The sequence below is a fragment of the Myotis daubentonii genome, chromosome 5, assembly GCF_963259705.1.
Source record: "Myotis daubentonii chromosome 5, mMyoDau2.1, whole genome shotgun sequence".
Taxonomy (NCBI): Eukaryota; Metazoa; Chordata; class Mammalia; order Chiroptera; family Vespertilionidae; genus Myotis; species Myotis daubentonii.
The window spans coordinates 32,310,167-32,336,172 of record NC_081844.1 but is presented as its reverse complement, the minus strand read 5'-3'; the positions used below and the strand labels follow the sequence as shown (position 1 = coordinate 32,336,172).

General features: G+C 55.4%; 1 protein-coding gene across 1 annotated transcript; it reads left to right on the top strand.

Moving 5' to 3' along the window:
- Window positions 1-855: 855 nt before the first annotated feature.
- THOP1 (thimet oligopeptidase 1) lies at window positions 856-25,387 on the top strand. Its single transcript, XM_059697245.1, has 13 exons — window positions 856-1,042; window positions 4,448-4,660; window positions 7,746-7,894; window positions 9,631-9,738; window positions 11,321-11,423; window positions 13,845-14,005; window positions 15,403-15,538; window positions 16,004-16,370; window positions 16,630-16,831; window positions 22,487-22,673; window positions 22,895-23,023; window positions 24,326-24,462; window positions 24,876-25,387. Exons 1-13 carry the CDS (start codon window positions 1,027-1,029, stop codon window positions 25,029-25,031), a joined length of 2,064 nt encoding a protein of 687 aa, XP_059553228.1. The 5' UTR covers window positions 856-1,026; the 3' UTR covers window positions 25,032-25,387.
- The last annotated feature ends 619 nt before the right edge of the window (window positions 25,388-26,006 follow it).

Sequence of the window (26,006 nt, the reverse complement as noted above, 5' to 3'; positions counted from 1 at the left end):
GACCTGCTGTACCTGGCCCTTTGTCCTTGCTATACTCTTGTCTGTCTAACTGCCTACAACAGATTATCAAATAGTAAACTAGGACATAAATTAATGAATTTCACTTAATGGCAAGCGATTTGAAGAAAAATGGGGTGTTGTGACTGGGGAGATAAGTTGGCCGGGATGGTTAGGGAGGGCCTTTCTTTTAAAATGTGGATTTGGAGGATGAGGAGAAACACTTCAGGTACAGGGAACAGTGAAAATGAAAACTGAAGTAGAATTAAACTCGGTGCACTTAATAGAGAATGAGTGATGAGAAATTCCCTAGGATGACTCAGAACTGCCCACCACTAGTATTAAAAGATGCCAGGAGTGTTCTCCCGATTCATTTTTATCCTATTTAAAGCGCATGAACACTTATCACCCTGGATTATTTCAATTCTTCTGCAGAAATGAAAGGGTTTTCTTTTCTTTTTTTTGCAAGGTTAATTCTAATAAATTTTTCTTTCTGGATGCCTTAAACAGTTCAAATTTTTTTTTGTTTTAACCCACAACACTAGATATAGGTCAGGTTACTGCACTGTTCCCAAACACCTATTGTTTGAAGTTTGGATCCGTTTATTGAGGCTTCCTTGGTGATGCTGAATTGCTTGCGTTTCTTTTCTTTCTTTTCTTTTCTCTTTAAGGAGGAAAGGATGCAGGTACTAATTAATTCCGGGACTAGAAGCCCAGGCAAAGGACCAGCAGAGAGCCGCAAACGTTCAGAGGCTCAGAGGTGCCAGCCATCTGTCCGTCCCTGTTTCCTTCTCGTTTGTGTCTTTCTCGCCCTCGTGCGCGCGCGCGCGCGCGCGCGGAGGGTGGGGGTGGAGTGAGCTTGCGCCGTACCCTCCTCCCAGCGTTCAGTGGGCCCGCCGGGCGGTGGGTGCCTCACTCGCCACCGCGGCCACGGAGCGGACGGAGGAGACCGGCGGACGCGGCTGAGCCAGACCGACGCAGACCAGGTGGAGGGAGAGGACCACAGTGCACACGCGCCCGCCTGCCGCCATGAAGCCCCCTGCAGGTACCGGCCACCTCTCTGTGCGGCCGCGCTAGCGGGATCCAGGAGCCCCCTGCACCCTCTCGTGCGTGTGGGCGTCGGGACTTAGGCCTAAGAGCGGAGCCCAGTGACCCGCGAGTGACCGGGGCCCTGCAGAGGTGTCGGCGAGCCCGCGACCTCGTGCCCTCCGGGGCAGATGAATGAACCAGCTTCTCCAGCGCTTCACTCATTCAGCCAACTTCTCCTGGCTTCTGCTAAGGACGGGTCGGGCCCCGGAGTGGACTCTGGGAGAGACCATGAGTTCTAGACGGAGTTCCAGAGCCCGAGACAGACGGTCAGCAAGCAAAGAAGCAAGCGAGGGCTTTAGAGAGTGGTCAGTCCGTGCGGGGGCTGGTGGCGCTTTTTTTTTTTTTTTTTTTTTTTTAGAGAGGGCAGTCCTGGCGGGCTTCTCGGAGGGGTGGCGTTTCGGTTTGGACTGGATGGGGAGAAGCTGCTCTCTGCCAAGATCTGGGGCAGGAGCGTCCCAGTTGGCTGTAACCCTGAGGGCAAAAGCCTGGAGGCAGGAACACGGGTAACACATTTGCAGAGTAATAGGTCATTTTGGCTAGACTACAGCTTTTATTTTAAAGGCAGATGGGCACTATGACGGGTTTTCATTGGGAGCGATAGGACCTGTTTACGGTATTTTTTAGAAAATGGCCCAGGTTGTTGTGTGTTGCCTCCTGGAATTTTCCCTTGCCCACCTGGCCTTCCCAGTTCTTTCTCCAGCTCATTGCAATGGTGATGATGATAATTGTATTGCTAATAATTGCAACTAGGGTTGTAAAGGACTCAGGACGGCAGAGAATGTTGTCTGCCTTGTTCGCTGGAGGATTGTTAGCTTGGGGACCAGGCGCATAGGTGGTAATCAGTAAACATTTATGGAATGAAGGCGTCTGCTCAAGTTTTTCAAATTCTAGCTCCTCCAGGAGGTTTTCCTGACCCTTCCAGCTCATGTGGCTCTCCCAGCTTTCCGGAGCGTCTGGAGCCCTTCTTTACCACCAAATTTGACACGGACCTACAATCCCTTTCTGGCACTTCTGAAATTCAAAATGCTCTGCAAACAGAAAGATTTTTTCTGAAGTTCGAAGCAGTCTTTTGGCCAGAAAATCTGACCTGTGCTGACTTAAAGGCTTTCCTTTTTCCCTCTTAGTATATATCAGTGGTTCTCAGCGAGGATGACTGTACCACCCCCGGGGACCCTGGGCAATGCCTGGGGACATCTGTGGTTGTCATGACTGGGAATGCTCCTGGCACAGAGTGGGCGGGGGGCCAGGGGTGCTGCTTAGCACCCCAGAATGCCCAGCACGGCCCCATCCCATAGAATGACCCAGCCCCCAGTGTTGATAGTGCTGTTCAAAAACTCTACCCCAAAGATACCAAACACAGGTTTGAGCCAGCAGCACCTTGCAAAGGTCCCCAGTGTTCACAGGATGGGGAGTCCAGGACACTTTGGCCCTGCTCAACTCCTGGCTGGCCAGAAGGGGAAAATGGGGCATAGCTGGGTGTTTCCTGGAGCCACCCCCTTGTTTATGGTGCATTCCACACCCATTCTGTTCAATAACTCAACACGTAATTTGGGACAGGTGTAGCCATTCCAGATCTACAGGGTCTTCCTGAGAAAGGAATGTGGAAGGGAAGACTGGCAGGGTGAGGGCTCGGGACAGAGAGGACAACCTGTAGGAAGGCCCTGGAGACAGGAGAAAGCCAGTGTGGCTGGTAAAACCAGAGCAGTTGGTAAAACCAGCTGGCCAGACCTGCCATACGGGACTCAGTAGAGTCTGGACAATGTAGACCAGGGGTCAGCAAACTGCGATATAAGGGCGCACATGGTTTAGCCTTGGCTGCCGCATACCACCTCCCATGTGAAATCACCTTTAGTTCATGGGCTGTATGGAATCAGGTAGGTATAGACTTTGATGAAAGGTTTGAACTTTTTTTTTAAATTAATCTTTATTATTGAAAGTATTACATATGCCCTCTTTTCCCCCCATTGACCCCTTCTAACTCACCCTCATCCCCCACCCCAGGCCTTCACCACCCTATTGTCTATGTCCATGGGTTACGCACATATGCATACAAGGTCTTTGGTTGATCTCTTCCCACCCACCCACCCTCCTCCACCTTCCCTCTGAGATTCCACAGTCTGTTCTATGCTTCTCTGTCTCTGGATCTGTTTTGTTCATCAGTTTATGTTGTTCATTATATTCCACAAATGAGTGAGATCATGTGATATTTATCTTTCTCTCATTGGCTTAGTTCACTTAGCATAATGCTCTCCAGTTCCATCCATGCTATTGCTCAGAAAGGTATGAACTTGAATCCTGAGTGCGGGGTGGAGTAGGGGAGAGGGGACACTGAGGCCTGGCAACCAGGTGTGCAAATTTACAAAGGTGAGGCGAGTACAGTGCACTAGTTGACAGTGTGGGAGCACAATCAGACAGTGGGTGTGAACCCCACCTCCACCACTTGTTGCCTATGATGGTGGTCGGCAAACTGCGGCTCGCGAGCCACAGGCGGCTCTTTGGCCCCTTGAGTGTGGCTCTTCCACAAAATACCGACTTCTGCTCATGGGCCACGAAGTTTCAATCGCACTGCACATGCGCGCCCGCATGTGGTATTTTGTGGAAGAGCCACACTCAAGGGGCCAAAGAGCCACATGTGGCTCGCAAGCCGCAGTTTGCCGACCGCTGGCCTATGAGATCACTTGAACTCTCCAAATCTCAGGACTCATCTCATAAGGCAGGCAAATGGAATGCAGAGTACAGCACTGTCCGAGAATTCAGAGAGGGGAAGAGTACAAAACATCTTACACTCTGAACCTTACACGGAAGTTGTCAAGTGATTACTAGCAGTACAGACCACAGTCTCCTATCCAGAAGCTCCTCAGGGCTAGGGATGTCTCAGTAATCAGGGTTTTCCCCTATTTTGGAAAGGTAATACAGTGCATACGTCACGGATTGCATCCAGGGAGGCCTGGAGTGGCACCCTGTAATCAAAGTATTCCTTCCACCTCACCCCTGTTGACATTTGGGGTTGGGTCGCTCTCTGTGGGGAGCCGTCCTGGGCCCTGTGGGGTGTTGAGCAGTATCCCTGGCCCCTACCTACTCGATGCAGTAGCATTACTCCCGGTCCTGATGACCTCAGATGTCCCCAGACGTCATTGTCCCCTGGGGAGCAGAATCACCTTCTCTAGAGGACTGGTCGGCCTGTGCCTCCTCACAAGGCCCTCTGGCCTCGCTCATCTACAGAGAAGCACAGGTCCTTCGCTGTCCCTCATTTCCCCCCCGTCGCTGCCCCCCCTTCCCCCTTCCCCCAGTTACTCTGACCCAGATTCTGGATTCTGGATGTGAAGCAGATGCCTGGTGCGGTGTTTTGTTCTCTGTGTAGCCTGCACAGCAGATGTCTTGGACAAGGCAGCCCCCTGCTCCGTGGTGAACTACCTGAGATGGGACCTGAGTGCCCAGCAAATAGCGGAGCTCACGGCGGAGCTCATGGAGCAGACCAAGCGCGTGTACGACCAGGTGGGCTCCCTGAAGTTTGAAGACGTGTCCTACGAGAGCACACTCAAGGCGCTGGCTGACGTGGAGGTGTCCTACACAGGTAAGTCCAGGTCAGGATCCAGGCAGGGAGCTGCTGGACCCTTACCCTGGGGTGGTGCCACCCATTCCCTGGGGTGGCGATGGATAAGAGGCGCTGACAAAGGTAAAGGCACCCGGCAGGTGTGGCCCGTTCCCATGAGCGCCCTGCTCCCCTCGGCCACCTGGGATGATCCGTCCTCACAAGCACGTCATCTGAGGGCCCAGAGGGGACCGCAGCACCCCTCTCAGAGCCGGCTCAGGTGCCTGCCGTGAAACTGGAGCCCTTCTCACTCCTTTCCAGAACCAGGGGTATTTGTTTTCTCTCTGAGACCTGAACTTGGCTCCCTTGCTTTTCTTCTCCCCAAGGCCTCCCTGCACTTCGGGTAACCTGACGCCGTCCCCCAGCTGGCCTCTCCCCTCTGCAGGGTCTGTCTGCTTCCTTTGGGAGGAGTGAGGTGCTCAGTTAAATAGATACAGCCTCTGCTTCCCGGAGCCCCCTTTGCAGGGGATGACAGTGTGGGGACAAAAGATCAAGGGAAGTCTCGAGGCGAAGCGTCCTGAGCCAGGAAACCCCCTGACCCCAAATCTCGAGCAAAAGTCGTTTTCATGGGAACCGTTGGGAATCCCTCTGCGGGACTCCACGCGTCCCTGAGGCCTCACTGTGTCAGCTTTGCGGTGTTGGCCGAGGGCTGAGGGCTCTGCGTCCTGCCTTTGCTCCACTTCCCCACTTTGGGCAGATGGGCTCAGTCTCCCCTTCTCTCTCACAAGAGGCACTCGAAGGTCGAAGGATGCCAGTTCCCACTTACCAGCTGTCACTCCCCCCCACCTCCACTCAGTGGCCCAAGTAATTCTAAGGAAAAGGAAAATTGACTCCTGGTGCTTCTGGAGGCCAGAGTCCTGGGTGTGGCCTTCAGTGCCCTGCGCTGTCGCCCTCCTCACCCTCCCTGGGCTGTCTGCCGGCCACATGGCCTTGCCCTCGCTCGTTCCCGCCCCTCTTAGCCTGGAGTTCTTCTCACCCTCTGCGTTGCTGGATGTCAGACTGCTCTGGATCTCAGGAGCCCCTTCCCTGGCCCCCGCTCCCTGCGCCCGCTGCCTAGATTAACTCCTCACTCTGCACTGTTTGATGTTGCCCTCAGGGCATGTCAGTCTGCAAATCCCAAACCCAGATGCTGGTTCTGTCCTTTTCACTGTTTTTGGGCAGCCAGCAGCAGGTCCACCCAGGGCCCCCCTGTTTAATACAAGTCAGCTGAGCAGGTCAGTCCTTATCCGGCCCTCAGAGGTCTTCTTGCTTCAATGAGATGCATCCAGACCATGGAAGTGACCAAGCTGTGATTTGAATTCAGGTCTCCCCAATGCACTGTATGCGTTTATTAAAAATATTTTTATTGATTTCAGAGAGGAAGGGAGAGGGAGAGAGAGAGAGAGAACATCAATGATGAGAATCATCAATCGACTGCCTCCTGCACGGCCCCCACCAGGGATCGAGCCCGCAACTTGGGCATGTGCCCCTGACCGGAATCAAACCCAGGACCCCACAGTCCACAGGCCGATGCTCCGTCCACTGCACCACGTGGGCCAGGGCAGTGTGTACTTTTTTTACATCTTTCTTTTGAGATACAATTCTTATACCATGTAATCCACCTATTGACAGCATATGTCCCAGTGGTTGTTAGTATATTTGCAGCGTTGTCCAACTATCACCATGATCTAATTTTAGAATCTTTTTGTCACCCCCAAAAGAAGCCCCATCCCCCTCCTCCAGCAACCGGGAATCCACTCGCCATCGCTGGATCTGTCTGTCCTGGATTCCACCCTGTGATTCAACCCTGTGTGGCCTTTTGTGACTGGCTTCTCTCACTGAATGTTGTGCCTACCCACGTGGTAGTGAGTGTCCCTGCTTCAGTCCTTTTCATGGCTGAGTAGCAGTCCCATGTGGATGGACCACATTTGTATATCCAGTCACGGTCAGGGGCTTGTGGGTTGTTTCCACCGTGTGGTTGTTATGAATCCTGCTGCTGTGAAAGGTGTGCCCTGGTTTCAGTGTGGACGTGTGTTTTTGTTTCTTGAGGGTGGACACCTAGGGATAGAATTACTGGGTCACATGGGTCTTCGTTAAAATTATGCTCTTATAGCCACTCCCTTCTCTATTTAACAAAGTGTGAATGTGGTCTGTAAATTATAAAATTGTGGATTTAAAATAGAGCCATCAGGCCCTAACCAGGTAGCTCAGTTGGTTAGAACGTCATCCCAGTGCGCCAAGGTTGCAGGCTCGATCCCTGGTCAGGGCACATACAAGAATCAACTGGTGAATGCGGAGATAGGTGGAATAACAAATGAATGGTTCTCTCTCTCTCTCTCTCTCTCTCTCTCTCTCTCTCTGGAATCAATAAAAATAAATAAATAAATAAATAAATAAATAAATAAATAAATAAATAAGACTCAACCATAAATAAGTGGGACAACAAATTGATGTCTGTGCCCTGACCTGTTTGGCTCAGTGGATAGAGCGTCGGCCTGCAGACTGAAGGGTCCCAGGTTCGATTCCGGTCAAGGGCATGTACCTTGGTTGCAGGCACATCCCCAGTAGGAGGTGTGCAGGAGGCAGCTGATTGATGTTTCTCTCTCATTGATGTTTCTCACTCTCTGTCCCTCTCCCTTCCTCTCTGTAAAAAATGAATAAAATATATATTTTTTAAAAATCGATGTCTGTTTCCCTCCTTCCCTCCCCCTCTCACCCCCATCCTCTCTCTCTGTCTAAAATCAATACGAAAAATATGTAAAATAAAATAGAGCCGTCAGCAGCGGTGGCTCTTTTTCTAGAATGGAATCCCGTCAGCCTCTCTGGTCCTGTCATACGTCCCTGTTACAGTCCTTGGCGTGGAGCAGCGTGAGCTAAACCTGTTTCTGTTTGGACTGTGAGATCCCGAGGACATGGGTGACAGCACTGATGTCTCTGTTCAGTGCCCAGCCCAGGGCCCCGTGTGGAGAATGCTCACAGGACAGATCACCAAAGAGGGATGAGCTCTGTGCCTGGGGTGTGAGGTCAGCACTTGCGGGTTCCATCCGGGACCCTGTTTCACAGTTGTCCCATTATCTCCCCGTTTTAGTTCAGAGGAATATCCTTGACTTCCCCCAGCACGTTTCTCCATCCAAGGACATTCGGACAGCCAGCACGGAGGCAGACAAGAAGCTGTCTGAGTTTGACGTGGAGATGAGCATGAGGCAGGATGTGTACCAGAGGATCGTCTGGCTGCAGGTGAGGATGCTGCGAAGACATGGCACTGGGCACGTCATCAATCGGCTGCCCCTGCACGGCCCCTACTTGGGATCGAGCCCGCAACCTGGGCCTGGGCCCTGATCGGGAATTGAACTGGCAGCCTCTTGGCTCCTGGGTCGACCTCAACCACTGGGCCACACTGGCCAGGCACTCCCCTGGTTTTAAAAGGCAGAAAACTAGAGTTTCAGAGATGGAAGGTGGGAATGACTGCATAGCAGTGTAAATGGACTTAATGCCACTGAGCTGTGCTTTTGAAAGTGGTTAAAGTGGTAAGTTTTATCTATTTTGCCACAATTTTAAAAAATCATTTAAAGAATGACAGCCCTAGCTGGTTTGGCTCAGTGGATAGAGCTTCAGCCTGCATACTGGGGGGTCCCAGGTTCAATTCTGGCCAGGGGCATGGGCCCGGATTGCGGGCTCAATCCCCACTGGCAGGAGACAGACAATCAATGACTCCCTCATCATCATTGATGTTTCTATCTCTTCCTCCCCTTTCCTCTCTGAAATCAATAAAGAAATATATATATTTTTAAATGACAGACAAATGGAGAGGAATGAAAAAAAAGACAGTATGAAAATCCTAGGACTCCTTACACCTTTCCCGCATCCACCATGTCCTTGCACTCTCCTGACCTTGTTGGGTGTTACTCAGAGATGATGTCCTACCTCCCTCGTGAGGTGAGCAGGTTCCAGTGGCCTGTGCTGGCGACACAGCGCGAGTGTGGGCGCCGTCTCCAGCCGGTGCTCTTCTCATCTTCCATCTCCAGCCGGTGCTCTCGTCATCTTCCAGCCGATGACGGAGGGCTGGTAGCGGTGACACACACGCTCTTCATGCCGCTCATTCACTCCCTTTTGGTTTTTGGTTTTTGTTTTTTGGTGTGTTTTTTAATCCTCACCCAAGGATATTTTTCCATTGATTTTTTTTTTTTTTTTTTTTTTTTAGAGAAAGAGGGCAAGACAGAGAGAACTGTTGATGTGAGAGAAACATCGATTGGTTGCCTCCTGTTGGCAACCTGACTAGGGCTTGGGCCAGGGAGGAGCCTGTAACCCAGGTATGTGCCCTTGACTGGAATCGAACCCAGGTCCCTTTCATCCCCAGGCCAACACGCTATCCACTGAGCAAAACTGGCTAGGGCTCGTTTATTCCCTTTAAATGTGCTGACACGCCGGGCTCAGGATCGGCGTGCTTTGGTGCATGTGCAGGCGCAGGCCTGGGGAAGCACAGCTGTATTATTGTTGTTTTCATTGAAATTCTTATTGAGACAGTTACAGGCCCACATGCAGTTGTGAGAAACGATTCAGAAAGGCCTCATCTACACTTTGTCCGATTTCCCCCAGGGTGTCGTTCTGTGGGACCCGAGTGAACCTCACAAGCAGGGTATTGCCCGCTCACCTATTCCTCTGGAAGGGCTCACTTGCTGCATGCCCTCTGGGCTGGTCTCGGACTGTGCCACGCCAGAAAGCAAGCATCTGGGTGCAGGTTCTGTGTGGACTCACAGCTTCGTTCTCTGGGATAAATGCCCAGGAGGGCAGTTGCTGAGTCGTACGGTCATTGTACGGTTCTCTTTTCAAGAAGCCACCAGCCTGTTTTCCAGAGTGGCTGGACTCTCTTACCTAACCTCACCAGCATCTGAATGAGCCGGTCTCTCTGCTGCCTCTCAGCCTGTGGCACTGACATGATTCTTCACTGTAAATAGAACTTTTTCTTACTCTAGGAAAAAGTTCAGAAGGACTCACTGAGGCCAGAGGCAGTGCGGTACCTGGAGCGACTGATCAAGCTTGGCCGAAGGAATGGGCTCCACCTGCCAGAGGAAACTCAAGAAGTGAGTGCCAGCTGTGGGGGTGTCCCATGCCTTCCCGCGCCCATCTGAGGGCCCATCCCCTGGCCTAATGCTGCCTGAACCCTGTGGTGGGAGATCTGTCTAGAGCAGCTCTCTCTCTCTGCACCTGCCCTGCTCTCAGTTCTCCAGGGTCATGGGGGGCTTCCCCAGGGTCACAGGACTCCCTCAGCAAAGGAGGGAGTGCAGGCTGAATCAGGCACCTCCCTGCATGCCACCTTATTCAGTTGTCCCCATGCGTTGGCTGCAGTGGTATTAAGGAAAAGCTCATTCATTGCTCCTGTGTCTCCTCCACCCTCAGTACCAGGCTACAGCACGCTTCCCTGCTGATGCCAGATGTGTGAGGATCCCACATGAAGGAACTTTCTGGCACCGGCTGGGTGTCCTACACGTTAACTCCGATCTGACACTTTGTACCAGGAAAAGCATCAGGTTCCGCAGGGTCAGGTTCAGCCCCACAGGCCTGCCCCTACCTCAGACTGTGATATGAATTGGAGGGTCCCATGGCCCCTCCGTAGACTAGATTAATTTCCCAAGTGGCTTGCAGAACTCAGAGGACCTGTTACTCACAAGATCTCTGGCTTAGTGTAAAGGTTATGACTCGGCAATAGCAGATGGAAGAGATGCAAAGGCCGAGGTAAGGGGAGGGGCGTGGAGCTCCCATGCCCTCCCTGGTGCACTTCTCTCCCCACGTCTGCGTGTGTTCACCAACCCCAGGAGCTTTCTGAGCTGATCCTTTTGGGAGGTTTCATTACATTTGCACGATTGATGAAATCAGTGGCCCTTGGAGACATTTCAACCTCCAACCTCCAGCCCCTCTCCCTTCCCAGAAGGTGGGGAATGGGGCGGGACTAAAAATTTGATCCATCCCGTGACTCCGGGCGTTTTGGAAGTGGGCTCGTTAACATGAACTCAGCTGTGGTGGACGGCTCCTGTCACTTTTGTGCCCCTGGGCCTCTTTCACTTGGCAAATTCCAAGGGCTTAGGAGCCACGTGTCCGAAACGGAGCCAAGTCCAAAGGCACGTTTCTTATTGTGTCACAGTATCGCAGAGAGAGGCGACCCCTGTTGCCCAGCTGGGAACCGAGGCTGCTCCCAGTCCTGTGGTTGATGGGGTGGCGTCTGCCTTCACCCTTGTTCCCTCTTCTCTCCCCACGCCAGGCAGCCCTGGGGTTTCCAGCGGATTCACCCCGGGGCCCAGGCACTTCCCTTGTGCCCGGCGTCACTCCCTCACCCAGATGGGTCAGTTTTTAACTGTTTCTGAAAACCAGATGGACCCTGAAAGGGCAAACATTGAACTCGGTTGGGATGTCCAAAGCTTAAGCTGCAGACTCTGGGGATAATTCCTCAGTAGGAGGGCCCAGAAGGCTCTTGGCCGGGGACCCAAACAGATGGGGTCACCCCTCGAATCCCTGCATCATGAGGTTGCTCAGCGCAGCAGACAGGTGCTTATGTTGAAAACCTCCTGTTTCCCCACCTTGTCTGCCTCCTCTCCAGTCGGTGGGAGCCCCAGCCCTGAGGGTATCTTAATGGCAGTGCTCCCCACTCACGGCTCTTCTCTCTCTCAGAAAATCAAAGGCATCAAGAAGAAGCTGAGTCTCCTGTGCATTGACTTCAATAAGAACCTGAATGAGGACACCACCTTCCTGCCCTTTACACGAGAGGAGCTGGGTACGTGGAGGGCCGTGTGGGGGAGGCAGCCATGTCGACGGGCAGCCTCAGGGGCATGGTCTCGGGGAGACCCTCCAGGACCGCTGCCTCCGCCCTCGGAGGCTGAGCATTTGTCTGACCCGCCGGGCAAGGGGGTTTTCCCGCTTGGAGCGCTCGGTGTTTTGGAACCTACAGTTCTAGTCCTTCCTGGAGAGGCCGTGTTCTGTCTGTTGAGATTCTGGCCCTGTGACATCAGGTTCTGGCCCTGTCTGCTGGGACATCAACCTGACACTCGCCCCTCTTTCTTATTTTTATTGTTTAAAATCTTACAAAATGAAGGGGATAGACTGAATCAGTGGTTCCCAAGCCTGGCTGTATGCAGGACTTTTGAAGGGTTGGGGCTTAGGTGTCCTTTCTAGTTTTTACTCTTTTCTCCACTTCCCTTTTCCTGCATATTTTATTTTGAAAAATTTCACGCCTATGGGAAAGTGACGAGGATGGCGCTGTGGAGAGCCCTGCGCACTTCACCTGTCCTCACCCTCTGCTAGTGTCCGCTCCCCTCTGCTGATGCTGTGCGTGTATTATTTCTGAACCTCTGAGAGCGACTTGTCGGCCTCGTGGCGCTTCAGCAGGAAGAGGGATGTTCAGGAAACAGCATCGAACAGAGCCGTGGAGAGTGTGGATAGGTTTCCCCACATCAGCTCTCCGCAAGGTGCTCTCTCTCCCATCTGGGATCTGCTTAGTTTTGTGTCTTGTCAGGCTCCTTTCCTGTCGAACAGTTGCTCAGCCTTTTGCAATTTTCCCCCATCTTTCCCAACATTGACCATTTTGAAAACCAGGCCAGTGGCTGTGCAGCAGCCTGTGAGAGCCCCTGACGAGGCTGTGTCCCCTAAGCAGTGGTGCGTCGTGCAGTGTGGCGTCATGTTACATAAGATCCGGCTCTGTGAGTCCAGTAGCCTTTGCCTGGGAGGTGGCCAGGGTGCAGAGTCCTCACTGAGGGTGGCTGCACTACACAGAGACCCAGGGACACGCATTCCCCGGAACAAGGACTTACAGACTGATCCCCACTACGCTCTGCCTCCCCTCATTCTCATTCAGTCCCCGCCGTGTCCCGGATAACAAGTCCCACCATGTGGCTCCTGACATTTAGGAAAGCCGCCGTGCTTCCTGGCAAAAGGGTAATCCCGGGCCTCTGGAATTCAGGAACGAATCTACTCAACCTCACTGTACATGGGACTGCCTTGCTGTCTGTCTGTCCAGCCTGAGGCCTCGCTGTGTGGGACTGGCCTCTGGCCTCCTGTGTGGGCAGCTTGAATCCCCAGCATGTGGAGCAGGTGACTGTTCGCCCTGCCTGGCCTCAGAGACTGTGTCTCGCGGGGTGGGGCCTGTGGCAGCGGCTAGGACACGTCTGGCCAGCCTGGCAGGGTCCGGCCTGTCTGCAGATCCGGCTGAGCAAGGCTGTGCCACTTGTTTATTTTTTTCTGTTTGCAAAAGGGATACGTGGTGTTATTTTACCAAAATACAGACAAGATATCCCTTTCTATATGTATCCTTACTGCTCCCTCCCTGCCCATGAATCTTAATTACTGATTAGGTGATGGTCTGCCAGCTGTGGCCATTGTGACATGACCAGCTTTCCCTTCATGATCAGTAATTTCTCGAGAGAAGCTTTGAGACCACCGCCCACCACATTCCCACCCCCAGTGCAGCACCCATGGGGGCTTTCTAACTCCATCCATCTCTGTACATGTGTTAGTTGAGTTGTCATAAGTCAGAGCTTTCCCTTACCCCCATTTATTGATTTATTTATCTATATCAGTGTGGACTATAAATCCTACTTCATTCAACGGGTTATGGTCTACTGCTGTCATTATTTATGTTGATGCTAAGGTTGTCCTAGTATGACTTTAAGGGGCCGATTCAAGCATGCCATATCCCTGTTAGTCTTTGAGCACCTTTTTTTTTTTAAATTAATATGTTTTATTGATTTTTAGACAGAGAGGAAGGGAGAGGGATAGAGAGATAGAAACATCAATGATGAGAGAGAATCATTGATTGGCTGCCTCCTGCGTGCCCCACACTAGGGATCAAGCCCGAAACCTGAGCCTGTGCCCTGACCTCCTGGTTCATAGGTCGATGCTCAACCACTGAGCTACACCGCCTGGGCATGAGCACCTTCTTTTTGACACAAGATGTTCTAGGCTCATTCCGTCCTTTCCCGTGAGGTAGGAACCCTGAAGGCGCCAGTCCGAGGGCATTGCACCCAGTTCCCTGACATGGAGGGACAGGTCAGGAGTGGGGGCCGTCGCAGCAGGTTCGGCCACTGGGGAGGGGCGTTGCTGCCTAGTGGGGGCATAGTCAGGGCTGCTGGGTCCCATTCCCAGCTCAGCCCTCCCGCCGTGTCTGCGCTGGTCTTTAAAAGCCCCCCAATGTGGTTCACAGGAGGCCTTCCTGAGGACTTCCTGAACTCTCTGGAGAAGACTGAGGATGAGAAATTCAAAGTCACCCTCAAGTACCCTCACTATTTTCCTCTCCTGAAGAAATGCCACGTCCCTGAGACCAGAAGGAAGGTGGAGGAAGCCTTCAACTGTCGATGCAAGGAGGTGAGGGCGGTGCCAGGGTCCGGCTGCGGGGCTCCGCCTCAGGCTCTGTCCTTGGAACAGTCGTGTCTGGAACTGGGAGGTGCTGGGCCTGTTCTGTCTGCTCAGAGCAGGGGGTGGCAGCGGTTCTCAACCTGTGGGTCGTGAACAGTGAAAATACATCCTGCATATCAGATATTTACATTACGATTCATAACAGTAGCAACATTACGGTTATGAAGGAGCAACGAAAATAATTTTATGGTTGGGGGTCACCACAACATGAGGAACTGTGTTAAAGGGTCTCGGCATTCGGAAGGTTGAGAACCGCTGGTTAGAGCGTCTGTCCCGAGCTCATCCCGCTTCTGTCGTGCGTCTCCTCCCACTTAAATCTCACCGACGCCCTCTTTTCTTCAGCTGTCCCCCATGTTCCCGCCTAAGCAGTGAATTTAGAGCAGCGGTTCTCAGCCTGTGGGTCGCAACCCCTTTGGGGGTCAAACAACCCTTTCACAGGGGTCGCCTAAGATCATCGGAAAACACATATATAATTACATATTGTTTTGTGATTAATCACTATGCTTTAATTATGTTCAATTTGTAACAATGAAACTGGGGGTCACCACAACATGAGGAACTGTATTAAAGGGCCGCGGCACTGGGAAGGTGGAGAACCACTGGGTTAGAGGGTCTCGAGCTCAGGACTGGATAGGGGTTAGCGTCCCCTTGTCTCCATTCCCATCCTGGCCCCCAGGCTTGACCTGAGGCAGAGCGGGGCGGGGAAAAGGGGAGGGAGGAATAGGCAGAGTCCAGGTCCCAGGGGACAGGGCATGCTGACTGGCACTGCTGCCCCCCCCCCCCCTTGAGTCCCCTCATGTGACTGGAAGCTCTCCACTCACCTTCCCAGTGTAGTTTCTTTCCTGTGCACCGGCCGTGCCAGTGGGAGTGCTCTGTTCTGAATGGACTCTGTCTCTCCGTGCAAGTGAATCCGACGGGTTTCATGTTGTGTTGGCCCCATGAGCTTGGCTGGCTGGGTTGGCTGCCCGGAGGTGCCGGTAGAGATGTGGTGCAGCCTTGAGCCCTGGACCAGGCCCTGGGTGGGGGCCCCCGGTGCACAGTGCCTGCTGGAGGCCGCCCTGGAGAGCCCCACCCCACATTGCTTTCCACTCGGCTTCGGCACCCTTCATGGTTCACACCCTTTGTGTTTCCAAAGGAGCCAAGGGTGACAGCTCGTGTGCCAGGACAGAAACAAGAGTGTAGAGACCCAGGCCGAGGGCAGGAGGGCGGGAAAGCAGGTGGGGAGGGAGCCAGCCAGGGCCTGAGCAGCCCTGCAGCTGCTGAGGCCCATTAGGGGGCAGGGTGCTGGCCTGGGATCCCCTCAGGCGGGAGCGGCACCCACAGGCCCGCCCGCTTGTCGGTTCCAGGAGAACTGTGCCATCCTCCGGGAGCTGGTGACCCTGCGGGCCCAGAAGTCCAGCCTGCTGGGCTTTGGTACGCACGCCGACTACGTCCTGGAGATGAACATGGCCAAGACCAGCCAGACGGTGGCCACTTTCCTAGGTAACCGCCTTCCTCCGCCTCCCGTGTGCTGTTCTTGACTGTGGCGAAATGGTGCTTCTGAGAGCCCCGTCCTGTCCACTCTGAGGTGGGCGTCCCTATGACGCCTCTGACCCCTGTGTTTGACCTGAGGGATCCTAATCTCACGGCTGAGCATTGGGGCTCTGAGGCGAGGCCTGCACCTGGCCCTGCTCTGCCCTTCGGGGTGTGAGGCCTGGATAAAGCGGCTCACATGTGGCTGTTGTTTCCTCCTTGTGAAAGCCAGACCTGTGATCTCTCCCGGGGCTGCGGTGGGTGACACGGTGCTGGCCTCCCTCAAGCTTTTGTCTCAGGCCCGTTCTTCCCGTGCGGGGCACCGGGGCCCTGAGAGCTGGAGAAAGCCAAGGCCAGCAAGTGGGGGTGAGAATGGGCAGCTCTGGTGTGCCCGCTGCAGGGAGGTAGCCTTGCCTTTCCCCTCTGTACCCCCAGACGAGCTGGCACAGAAGCTGAAGCCCCTTGGGGAGCAGGAGCGGGCGGTGATCCTGGAGCTGAAGAAGGCCGAGTGTGAGAAGCGGGGCCTGGACTTCGATGGGCGGATCAATGCCTGGGACATGCGCTACTACATGAACCAGGTGGAGGAGACGTGCTACAGCGTGGACCAGAACCTGCTCAAGGAGTACTTCCCCATGCAGGTGGTCACCAGGGGGCTGCTGGGCATCTACCAGGAGTTGCTGGGGCTGACCTTTGACCTGGAGGAGCACGCCGCTGTGTGGCACGAAGACGTGAAGCTGTACTCAGTGAGGGACACGGCCTCAGGAACGGTCATCGGGAAATTCTACCTGGACCTCTACCCCCGGTGCGTGTGAGCTGGGGCGGAAGGGTGGGGGCCAGGAGCGTTCATACCTCTGGGGATGTGTGCACTCCCTCCTCTGCTGAGAGCCCTCAGGGTGTCTGTTAGCCTCAGCTGGCAGGTGGGTTGATGGAGGGATGCAGGGTCAGGGAGTGGCAGAATTGGGGACCAGCCTGGGGTCGCTACCCCTCTGGGCCAGTTAGCAAGCAGAGCAGACCCCCAGCCAGGCCTGACCCTGCCCCCTCCCTCCCCCCATAATCCCCAGGGAAGGCAAGTATGGGCACGCAGCCTGCTTTGGCCTGCAGCCAGGCTGTCTGCGACAAGACGGGAGCCGCCAGATCGCCATCGCGGCCATGGTGGCCAACTTCACCAAGCCCACCCCGGATGCCCCCTCCCTGCTGCAGCATGATGAGGTGGAGACCTACTTCCATGAGTTTGGGCATGTGATGCACCAGCTCTGCTCTCAGGTGGGTGTGGGGCCAGGGGCTGGCAGGGAAGAAGGGCAGGGGCACCCCCCTGCGCCTGGTGGTTAGTGGGTCTGGAGGCAGTTTTCTCCGTGTTGGATTCTTCATGTGGCATGGCCATGGATAGGGTAACACCCTGTTGAATTCATTTCCATCACAAAGCCCCACGGGGGTGGCTTACACAACAGAAATGTCTGATGTCCTGGTGCTGGAGGCTAGAAGTCCAGGGTCAGTGTGTGGGCAGGTTGGTGAGCTCTCTCCTGGGTGTGTAGATGCCAGCTTTTCCACATGTCCTCACGTGATTGTCCCTCTGTGTGTGTCTGTGCTCTGATCTTTTCTTGTAAGACAGTGGTCATATTGGATTAGGGCCTATCCTAGTGACCTCATTTAATCACCTCTTAAAGATCCCATCTCCACGCATAGTCATATTCTGAGGTCTTGAAGGTCAGGATTCCAATATATGAATTTTGGAGAGACACAGTCAGCCCATAATAGCTCTCAGAGAACTGTTAGGTTAGTGAAGATAATATACATATGTAACATGCTTAGAGTAGTGTTCATGCCAGCCTCATCTCCTGCTAGCTCACATTAAGAAACATGCATGATCCTGTGAAAGCCAGCGATGACAGCCAGAGCACATGTTGCAGGACCCAGACACAGAGCCGGCTCGATTCCGTGCGCACTCACTGAGCCCAGTGAGAGCCGGCTCTGGATTCTGTGCACACTCACTGAGCCCAATGAGAGGCGGCTCTGGATTCTGTGCACACTCACTCAGCCCAGTGAGAGGCAGCTCTGGATTCTGTGCACACTCACTGAGCCCAGTGAGAGGCGGCTCTGGATTCTGTGCACACTCACTGAGCCCAGTGAGAGGCAGCTCTGGATTCTGTGCACACTCAGCCCAGTGAGAGGCAGCTCTGGATTCTGTGCACACTCACTGAGCCCAGTGAGAGCCGGCTCTGGATTCAGTGCACACTCACTCAGCCCAGTGAGAGGCGGCTCTGGGTTCTGTGCACACTCACTCAGCCCAGTGAGAGGCGGCTCTGGATTCTGTGCACACTCACTCAGCCCAGTGAGAGGCAGCTCTGGATTCTGTGCACACTCACTCAGCCCAGTGAGAGGCAGCTCTGGATTCTGTGCACACTCACTGAGCCCAGTGAGAGCCGGCTCTGGATTCAGTGCACACTCACTCAGCCCAGTGAGAGGCGGCTCTGGGTTCTGTGCACACTCAGCCCAGTGAGAGGCGGCTCTGGATTCTGTGCACACTCACTCAGCCCAGTGAGAGGTGGCTCTGGATTCTGTGCACACTCACTGAGCCCAGTGAGAGGCGGCTCTGGATTCTGTGCACACTCACTCAGCCCAGTGAGAGGCGGCTCTGGGTTCTGTGCACACTCACTCAGCCCAGTGAGAGCCGGCTCTGGATTCTGTGCACACTCACTCAGCCCAGTGAGAGGCGGCTCTGGATTCCGTGCACACTCACTCAGCCCAGTGAGAGGCGGCTCTGGATTCCGTGCACACTCACTCAGCCCAGTGAGAGGCGGCTCTAGATTCCGTGCACACTCACTCAGCCCAGTGAGAGGCAGCTCTGGATTCTGTGCACACTCACTGAGCCCAGTGAGAGGCGGCTCTGGATTCTGTGCACACTCACTCAGCCCAGTGAGAGGCAGCTCTGGATTCTGTGCACACTCACTCAGCCCAGTGAGAGGCGGCTCTGGATTCTGTGCACACTCACTGAGCCCAGTGAGAGCCGGCTCTGGATTCCGTGCACACTCACTGAGCCCAGTGAGAGGCGGCTCTGGGTTCCGTGCACACTCACTCAGCCCAGTGAGAGGCGGCTCTGGATTCTGTGCACACTCACTGAGCCCAGTGAGAGCCGGCTCTGGATTCAGTGCACACTCACTCAGCCCAGTGAGAGGCGGCTCTGGGTTCTGTGCACACTCACTCAGCCCAGTGAGAGGCGGCTCTGGATTCTGTGCACACTCACTCAGCCCAGTGAGAGGCAGCTCTGGATTCTGTGCACACTCACTCAGCCCAGTGAGAGGCAGCTCTGGATTCTGTGCACACTCACTGAGCCCAGTGAGAGCCGGCTCTGGATTCAGTGCACACTCACTCAGCCCAGTGAGAGGCGGCTCTGGGTTCTGTGCACACTCACTCAGCCCAGTGAGAGGCGGCTCTGGATTCTGTGCACACTCACTGAGCCCAGTGAGAGCCGGCTCTGGATTCAGTGCACACTCACTCAGCCCAGTGAGAGGCGGCTCTGGGTTCTGTGCACACTCACTCAGCCCAGTGAGAGGCAGCTCTGGATTCTGTGCACACTCACTCAGCCCAGTGAGAGGCAGCTCTGGATTCTGTGCACACTCACTGAGCCCAGTGAGAGCCGGCTCTGGATTCAGTGCACACTCACTCAGCCCAGTGAGAGGCGGCTCTGGGTTCTGTGCACACTCAGCCCAGTGAGAGGCGGCTCTGGATTCTGTGCACACTCAGCCCAGTGAGAGCCGGCTCTGGATTCTGTGCACACTCACTCAGCCCAGTGAGAGGCGGCTCTGGATTCTGTGCACACTCAGCCCAGTGAGAGGCGGCTCTGGATTCTGTGCACACTCAGCCCAGTGAGAGGCGGCTCTGGATTCTGTGCACACTCACTCAGCCCAGTGAGAGGCGGCTCTGGATTCTGTGCACACTCACTGAGCCCAGTGAGAGGCGGCTCTGGATTCTGTGCACACTCAGCCCAGTGAGAGGCGGCTCTGGATTCTGTGCACACTCACTCAGCCCAGTGAGAGGTGGCTCTGGATTCTGTGCACACTCACTGAGCCCAGTGAGAGGCGGCTCTGGATTCTGTGCACACTCACTCAGCCCAGTGAGAGGCGGCTCTGGATTCCGTGCACACTCACTCAGCCCAGTGAGAGGCGGCTCTGGATTCCGTGCACACTCACTCAGCCCAGTGAGAGGCGGCTCTAGATTCCGTGCACACTCACTCAGCCCCGTGAGAGGCAGCTCTGGATTCTGTGCACACTCACTGAGCCCAGTGAGAGGCGGCTCTGGATTCTGTGCACACTCACTCAGCCCAGTGAGAGGCAGCTCTGGATTCTGTGCACACTCACTCAGCCCAGTGAGAGGCAGCTCTGGATTCTGTGCACACTCACTCAGCCCAGTGAGAGGCGGCTCTGGATTCTGTGCACACTCACTCAGCCCAGTGAGAGGCGGCTCTGGGTTCTGTGCACACTCACTCAGCCCAGTGAGAGGCGGCTCTGGATTCTGTGCACACTCACTGAGCCCAGTGAGAGCCGGCTCTGGATTCAGTGCACACTCACTCAGCCCAGTGAGAGGCGGCTCTGGGTTCTGTGCACACTCACTCAGCCCAGTGAGAGGCGGCTCTGGATTCTGTGCACACTCACTCAGCCCAGTGAGAGGCAGCTCTGGATTCTGTGCACACTCACTCAGCCCAGTGAGAGGCAGCTCTGGATTCTGTGCACACTCACTGAGCCCAGTGAGAGCCGGCTCTGGATTCAGTGCACACTCACTCAGCCCAATGAGAGGCGGCTCTGGGTTCTGTGCACACTCAGCCCAGTGAGAGGCGGCTCTGGATTCTGTGCACACTCAGCCCAGTGAGAGCCGGCTCTGGATTCTGTGCACACTCACTCAGCCCAGTGAGAGGCGGCTCTGGATTCTGTGCACACTCAGCCCAGTGAGAGGCGGCTCTGGATTCTGTGCACACTCAGCCCAGTGAGAGGCGGCTCTGGATTCTGTGCACACTCACTCAGCCCAGTGAGAGGCGGCTCTGGAGTCTGTGCACACTCACTCAGCCCAGTGAGAGGCGGCTCTGGATTCTGTGCACACTCAGCCCAGTGAGAGGCGGCTCTGGATTCTGTGCACACTCACTCAGCCCAATGAGAGGTGGCTCTGGATTCTGTGCACACTCACTCAGCCCAGTGAGAGGCGGCTCTGGATTCTGTGCACACTCACTCAGCCCAGTGAGAGGCGGCTCTGGGTTCTGTGCACACTCACTCAGCCCAGTGAGAGCCGGCTCTGGATTCTGTGCACACTCACTCAGCCCAGTGAGAGGCGGCTCTGGATTCCGTGCACACTCACTCAGCCCAGTGAGAGGCGGCTCTGGATTCCGTGCACACTCACTCAGCCCAGTGAGAGGTGGCTCTGGATTCCGTGCACACTCACTGAGCCCAGTGAGAGGCGGCTCTGGATTCCGTGCACACTCACTCAGCCCAGTGAGAGGCGGCTCTGGGTTCTGTGCACACTCACTCAGCCCAGTGAGAGCCGGCTCTGAATTCTGTGCACACTCACTCAGCCCAGTGAGAGGCGGCTCTGGATTCCGTGCACACTCACTCAGCCCAGTGAGAGGCGGCTCTGGATTCCGTGCACACTCACTCAGCCCAGTGAGAGCCGGCTCTGGGTTCAGCGCACACTCACTCAGCCCAGTGAGAGGCGGCTCTGGGTTCAGTGCACACTCAGCCCAGTGAGGAGGGCGCAAGGCAGACATGGAACCTTAGGAAGTTGAAGCAGCTTCCCCATGGAGGCCCTCAGTGGCAGAGACAGGACTCACCTGGGTGTTCTGGGCCCCAGCCTGGTGTCCGGGCCACGGGACCCAGCGGTGCGCATGGCCCCTCTCACACAGTCAGCCCTTCCTCCTGATAACAAAAATGTGCTTGGGGCCTAATGGGAGTGGGTGGGAACTGGGTGCTCAGTGATTTCTAGTCAGTTCACCAAGCTGTACAGCCATCGTCACTGTCCAGTTCTGTAACATTCCATCGCCCCCAAAAGATCCTTGCCCATTAGCTGTCACTCCCCACTCTGTCCACCCTCTCCCCAGCCCCTGGCAGCCACTAATCCACTCTCTCTCTCTGGATGTGCCTGTCCTGGACATATCACACTGATGGACTCACACACTGTGTGGCCTTTTGTATCTGGCCTCTCACTGAGCATCATGTGTGCAAGGTCCGTCCATGTTGCAGTGAGTGTCGGTGCCTCACTCCTTTTCATGGCCGAGTCATGTTCCAGAGTGTGGATGGGCCACTATGAATGTGACCATGTGCCCTCCTCTCCCAGGCCCCCTGCCTCACCGAGGGCCAGGATAGGGCTCCTTAACCAGTTAGCTGCCACAAGGGTCTATAGATGCAAGCGGCGGGCCTTCTTTAATTAAATTCAAAGTATCGTGGCACTTAACTGGTTAAGTCTCTCAGCAGCTTGTTTGGCTGATTAGCTGCCAGACCCAGGTTTTGGCTGCATTGGATCAAGTGCTATTTTTCAGGAAAAATCTCAGACACCCAAAAATGGACAAGAATACAGTGTACCTTCCAGCATCTGTCATCAGATTCCACTGTTTCCAGGCTTTGGCCTTTGGGGGACAGGCTTTTTGAGAGTGTTGGCTTCGTGGGTGGGAGAGGGAAGCTGGGTGGCCAGCAGGGGACATGGGTGCTCTCTGCCTCCCAGTGTGTCCCTGGCTGAGACAGGTCAGCCAGCAGCTGCCCAGGGAAACGCGATAGTCCCCATCCTCGGCCACGCCTCATGGTGTCGGGGAGGAAAGGCCCCGCCTAGGATGTTATCCACCCGCCCAGGTGTGCCGTGACCTGTGTGCCGGATAAGGCCAGGTGGACGGGAGCTGGCCAAGCAGGGTATGGCATGCCTGGGCTCTCTGCCTCATCCCCACAGGCGGAGTTTGCCATGTTCAGCGGGACGCATGTGGAGCGTGACTTTGTGGAGGCGCCTTCTCAGATGCTGGAGAACTGGGTCTGGGAGAAGGAGCCGCTGCTCCGGATGTCGCAGCATTACAGGACGGGCAGCGCCATCCCCCAGGAGCTGCTCGAGAAGCTCATCAAGTCCCGGCAGGCCAACACAGGTGTGTCCTAACGCGCCCCGCCTCTGTGAGGCCCTGGCCAGCCCGGGGGCCACCTGTAGCCCCCATCCCTCCGACCCTGAGGCCAGGGAAATAGGGGAGTTCTTGGTGCCCACGCTGCATCCTGCGAGGTCCGGGTATGCCCGCGGGGATTTCTGGGCCGCCCCGACTGGAGGGCTGGGCAGAGCACGGGGCCAGCCTCCCATCTCCTTCCTCTTGACTAGGTCTCTTCAACCTGCGCCAGATCGTCCTGGCCAAGGTGGACCAGGCCCTGCACACGCAGAAGGCCGCCGAGCCAGCCGAGGAGTATTCCCGCCTCTGCCAGGAGATCCTTGGGGTCCCAGCCACGCCAGGTAGCTGCCCGTGGGCCTGGCCCACCTTGGAGGTTAGGGGGTCTCTGTCCTCTGGGTCAGAAAAGACCTCGCGCCGCATGAAGGGAGTTGGGAAAGTTTATAGGTTCAGCTGACCGGAGAGAAGCAGGCGGCCCCTGGCCTCCCTCCTGCTTTGCGCTCCCAGACCTTGGCTCCCGTGCGGAGCCTGATGGGCAGCTGGTGTGGGTGACTCCATCCTTCCTCACTGGCTGCGAGTCCCTTCCATGTCCACGGTGCCTTCCTGCGCCTCCTCGGGGCGACCTCCCACACACGGCTTTGTGAAAAGCCAGGAGGCGCAGGAAATACGAGTGATCTCATACTCCGGGGATGACAGTAGACAAGGTTATTTTTGTTTTTTAAGAATATATTTTATTGATTTTTTACAGAGAGGAAGGGAGAGGAATAGAGAGTTAGAAACATTGATGAGAGAGAAACATCGATTAGCTGCCTCCTGCACACACCCCCTACTGGGGATGTGCCCACAACCAAGGTACATGCCCTTGACCGGAATCGAACCTGGGACCCTATAGTCTGCAGGCCAACATTCTATCCACTGAACCAAACCGGTTAGGGCAGTAGACAAGGTTTTGATGTGTATCCTCCGTGTGCCTGTGTGTCCTTGTACATATGTACATATGAGCACACTCAATAAACATATATGAAGGTAATTGAGATTTAATGTAAATAGCGTTGCATTGGTTTACTGTTTCTTGAGCATTTAAAAACCCTTCAAAAGTGTCTCTTTTTTTTAATGTTTTATTGATTTTTTACAGAGAGGAAGGGAGAGGAATAGAGAGTTAGAAACATTGATGAGAGAGAAACATCGATTAGCTGCCTCCTGCACACCCCCTACTGGGGATGTGCCCGCAGCCAAGGTACATGCCCTTGAGGGGAATCGAACCTGGGACCCTTCAGTCCGCAGGCTGACGCTCTACCCACTGAGCCAAACCGGTTAGGGCTCAAAAGTGTCTTAATCGACACATGTTCTCTGTGGTGTGGGCGAGCCTTGCCTTACCCCAGGGCCTCCCAACATTGAACCCTGGGCGGTGGCAGCTTGCGTTGTTGAAATGCTGCAGGTGAGCCCCCTGCACGTCAGCAGCTGCCAGGCCCAGGCTGATTGAGTTCCTCTGGCCAAGTCCCCTGGCCCTGCTTTCTGGGAGTTTCAGGGCAGGTTCCCCCTTCCAGGTGCGAGTATCTCTGATGTGGCTGCTCTGAAACCCCCTCTTATTAGGGGGAGTCGGGGACCAGGCCAGGGCACAGCAATAGCCCCATGTGTCTTCCCAGGGACCAACATGCCTGCGACCTTTGGCCACCTGGCGGGCGGCTACGACGCACAATACTACGGCTACCTGTGGAGCGAGGTGTACTCCATGGACATGTTCCACACACGCTTCAAGCAGGAGGGCGTCCTCAATGGCAAGGTGAGGGGAGGACGTCCAGTGCTGCTCCCTACTGCCCAGGACCGAGAACAGTTGCCCTTGGCCTCGGGCCTGAGAGCCTGTGCAGCAGCCCTGGCAGGGCAGGGCACCGGGCAGAGTCGGGCCCTCCTTTGGCTCTTCAGGCCTCCACCTGAGACCCTGTGGGGCTCGGGGCTCAGCCAGTTTCCCAGCCCTTTGTTTAGTCACAGCAGAGGCTCAGGACAGGGTTCCTGCGGGCACACTGTGTGCACGTTCAGTCTTACACACACACACTTACACACTTGCTCTGAGATCCCCATCAAAGTGTCAGCCCACACTCCCTCGTGATGTTGATGTGGGCGCCCATAGGCTCCCTGGGAGCCGGGGAGGGATGCTGGAGGACCCTGGACCAGCCCCGCCCCCCTTCCCCCCTGCAGGTCGGCTTGGACTACAGAAGCTGCATCCTGAGACCGGGTGGCTCCGAGGATGCCAGCGTCATGCTGAAGCTCTTCCTGGGTCGTGACCCCAAGCAGGACGCCTTCCTCCTGAGCAAAGGCCTGCAGGTGGAGGGCAGCAAGCTGCTGGCCTGCTGATGCGCCCGGGGGTCCCGCCAGCCCTGGATGGGGGCTCTAGCTCCCGCTGCCCTGGTGCCTTAGCTCCCAGCCTGGAAACGGTGGGAGACGGTGGCCTCCAGCTCAGCGTCCCGGGGAGGGTGGGGCAGGGTGAGAGAGGGGCCGTTCTCTCTGGTCACTTCTCATAGCCAGTGTCCATGACCCCACTCAGTGGCCAGCCTGGGCTGAAGAGAGCTCGTCCTCAAGATGTCCGGGGAGCGCTTGTGTCCGGGCAAGCCTTCCTCTTTGTTGCACTAATATAACCCCTTCCTGGTCATTTGTCCTAGGAAAGGGATGGGTTCTTTGAAATTCATCCATTAAAAAAAAAGGAAAAAAGAGACTGCTCTGTTCTCTGACGCCTGTCCTTTCTGCGCGGAATAGTGGAACGTCGGTTCCACCTTGTGATCGGTGTGGGTCCCTAAGAAGAGCTCTCATTAAGCCCTGACCTGGCGATCAGCCTGGGGGACAGGGCAGTTGCTGGCAGCTCCGTCTGTGCTGGAGCATTCTGGATTGTCACCGTGTGGGTCCCTGGGAGACCGCTGAGCTGTTGGAGTGACTGCAGCAGGGGGTGGGGCGTGTGGAGCTGGGGCGCCAGGGTCGCTCACCAAGAGGTGTGTTTCCTGCCAGCCTGTCACCTAGCACGGTTCTGGGAAAACCCTCGTCCCCGGGCAGTGCTGGGGAATGTGGGGCTGAGGCTGCCCACAGTGTGCAGCAGCCGCTGTCTGCCCTTGGCCCGTGGTCAGTCCCGTGCTGGACTTCTTTACTGGCCAGGCTGGGTTTGCAGTTTGACAGGAGCTGGTTTCTGTTGGGACACAGCTGCTGGCAACCCTTTCTTGTCCACATGACCTTGAGGACTGAAAGGCAGGTGTGCCCTGTCCTACTTGCCACTCAGGCCGGCTGTTAGCAATGTGGAAAGCCTGGGCCACGAGGAAGGCTGGCCTTCTCAGCCTGTCCGGT

Coding starts and splice junctions, on each gene's coding strand:
- THOP1 (XM_059697245.1), top strand. Junction 9,739..11,320: donor TGCCAGAGGAAACTCAAGAA/GTGAGTGCCAGC, acceptor TCTCTCTCTCAG/AAAATCAAAGGCATCAAGAA. Junction 15,539..16,003: donor GACGGTGGCCACTTTCCTAG/GTAACCGCCTTC, acceptor CTGTACCCCCAG/ACGAGCTGGCACAGAAGCTG.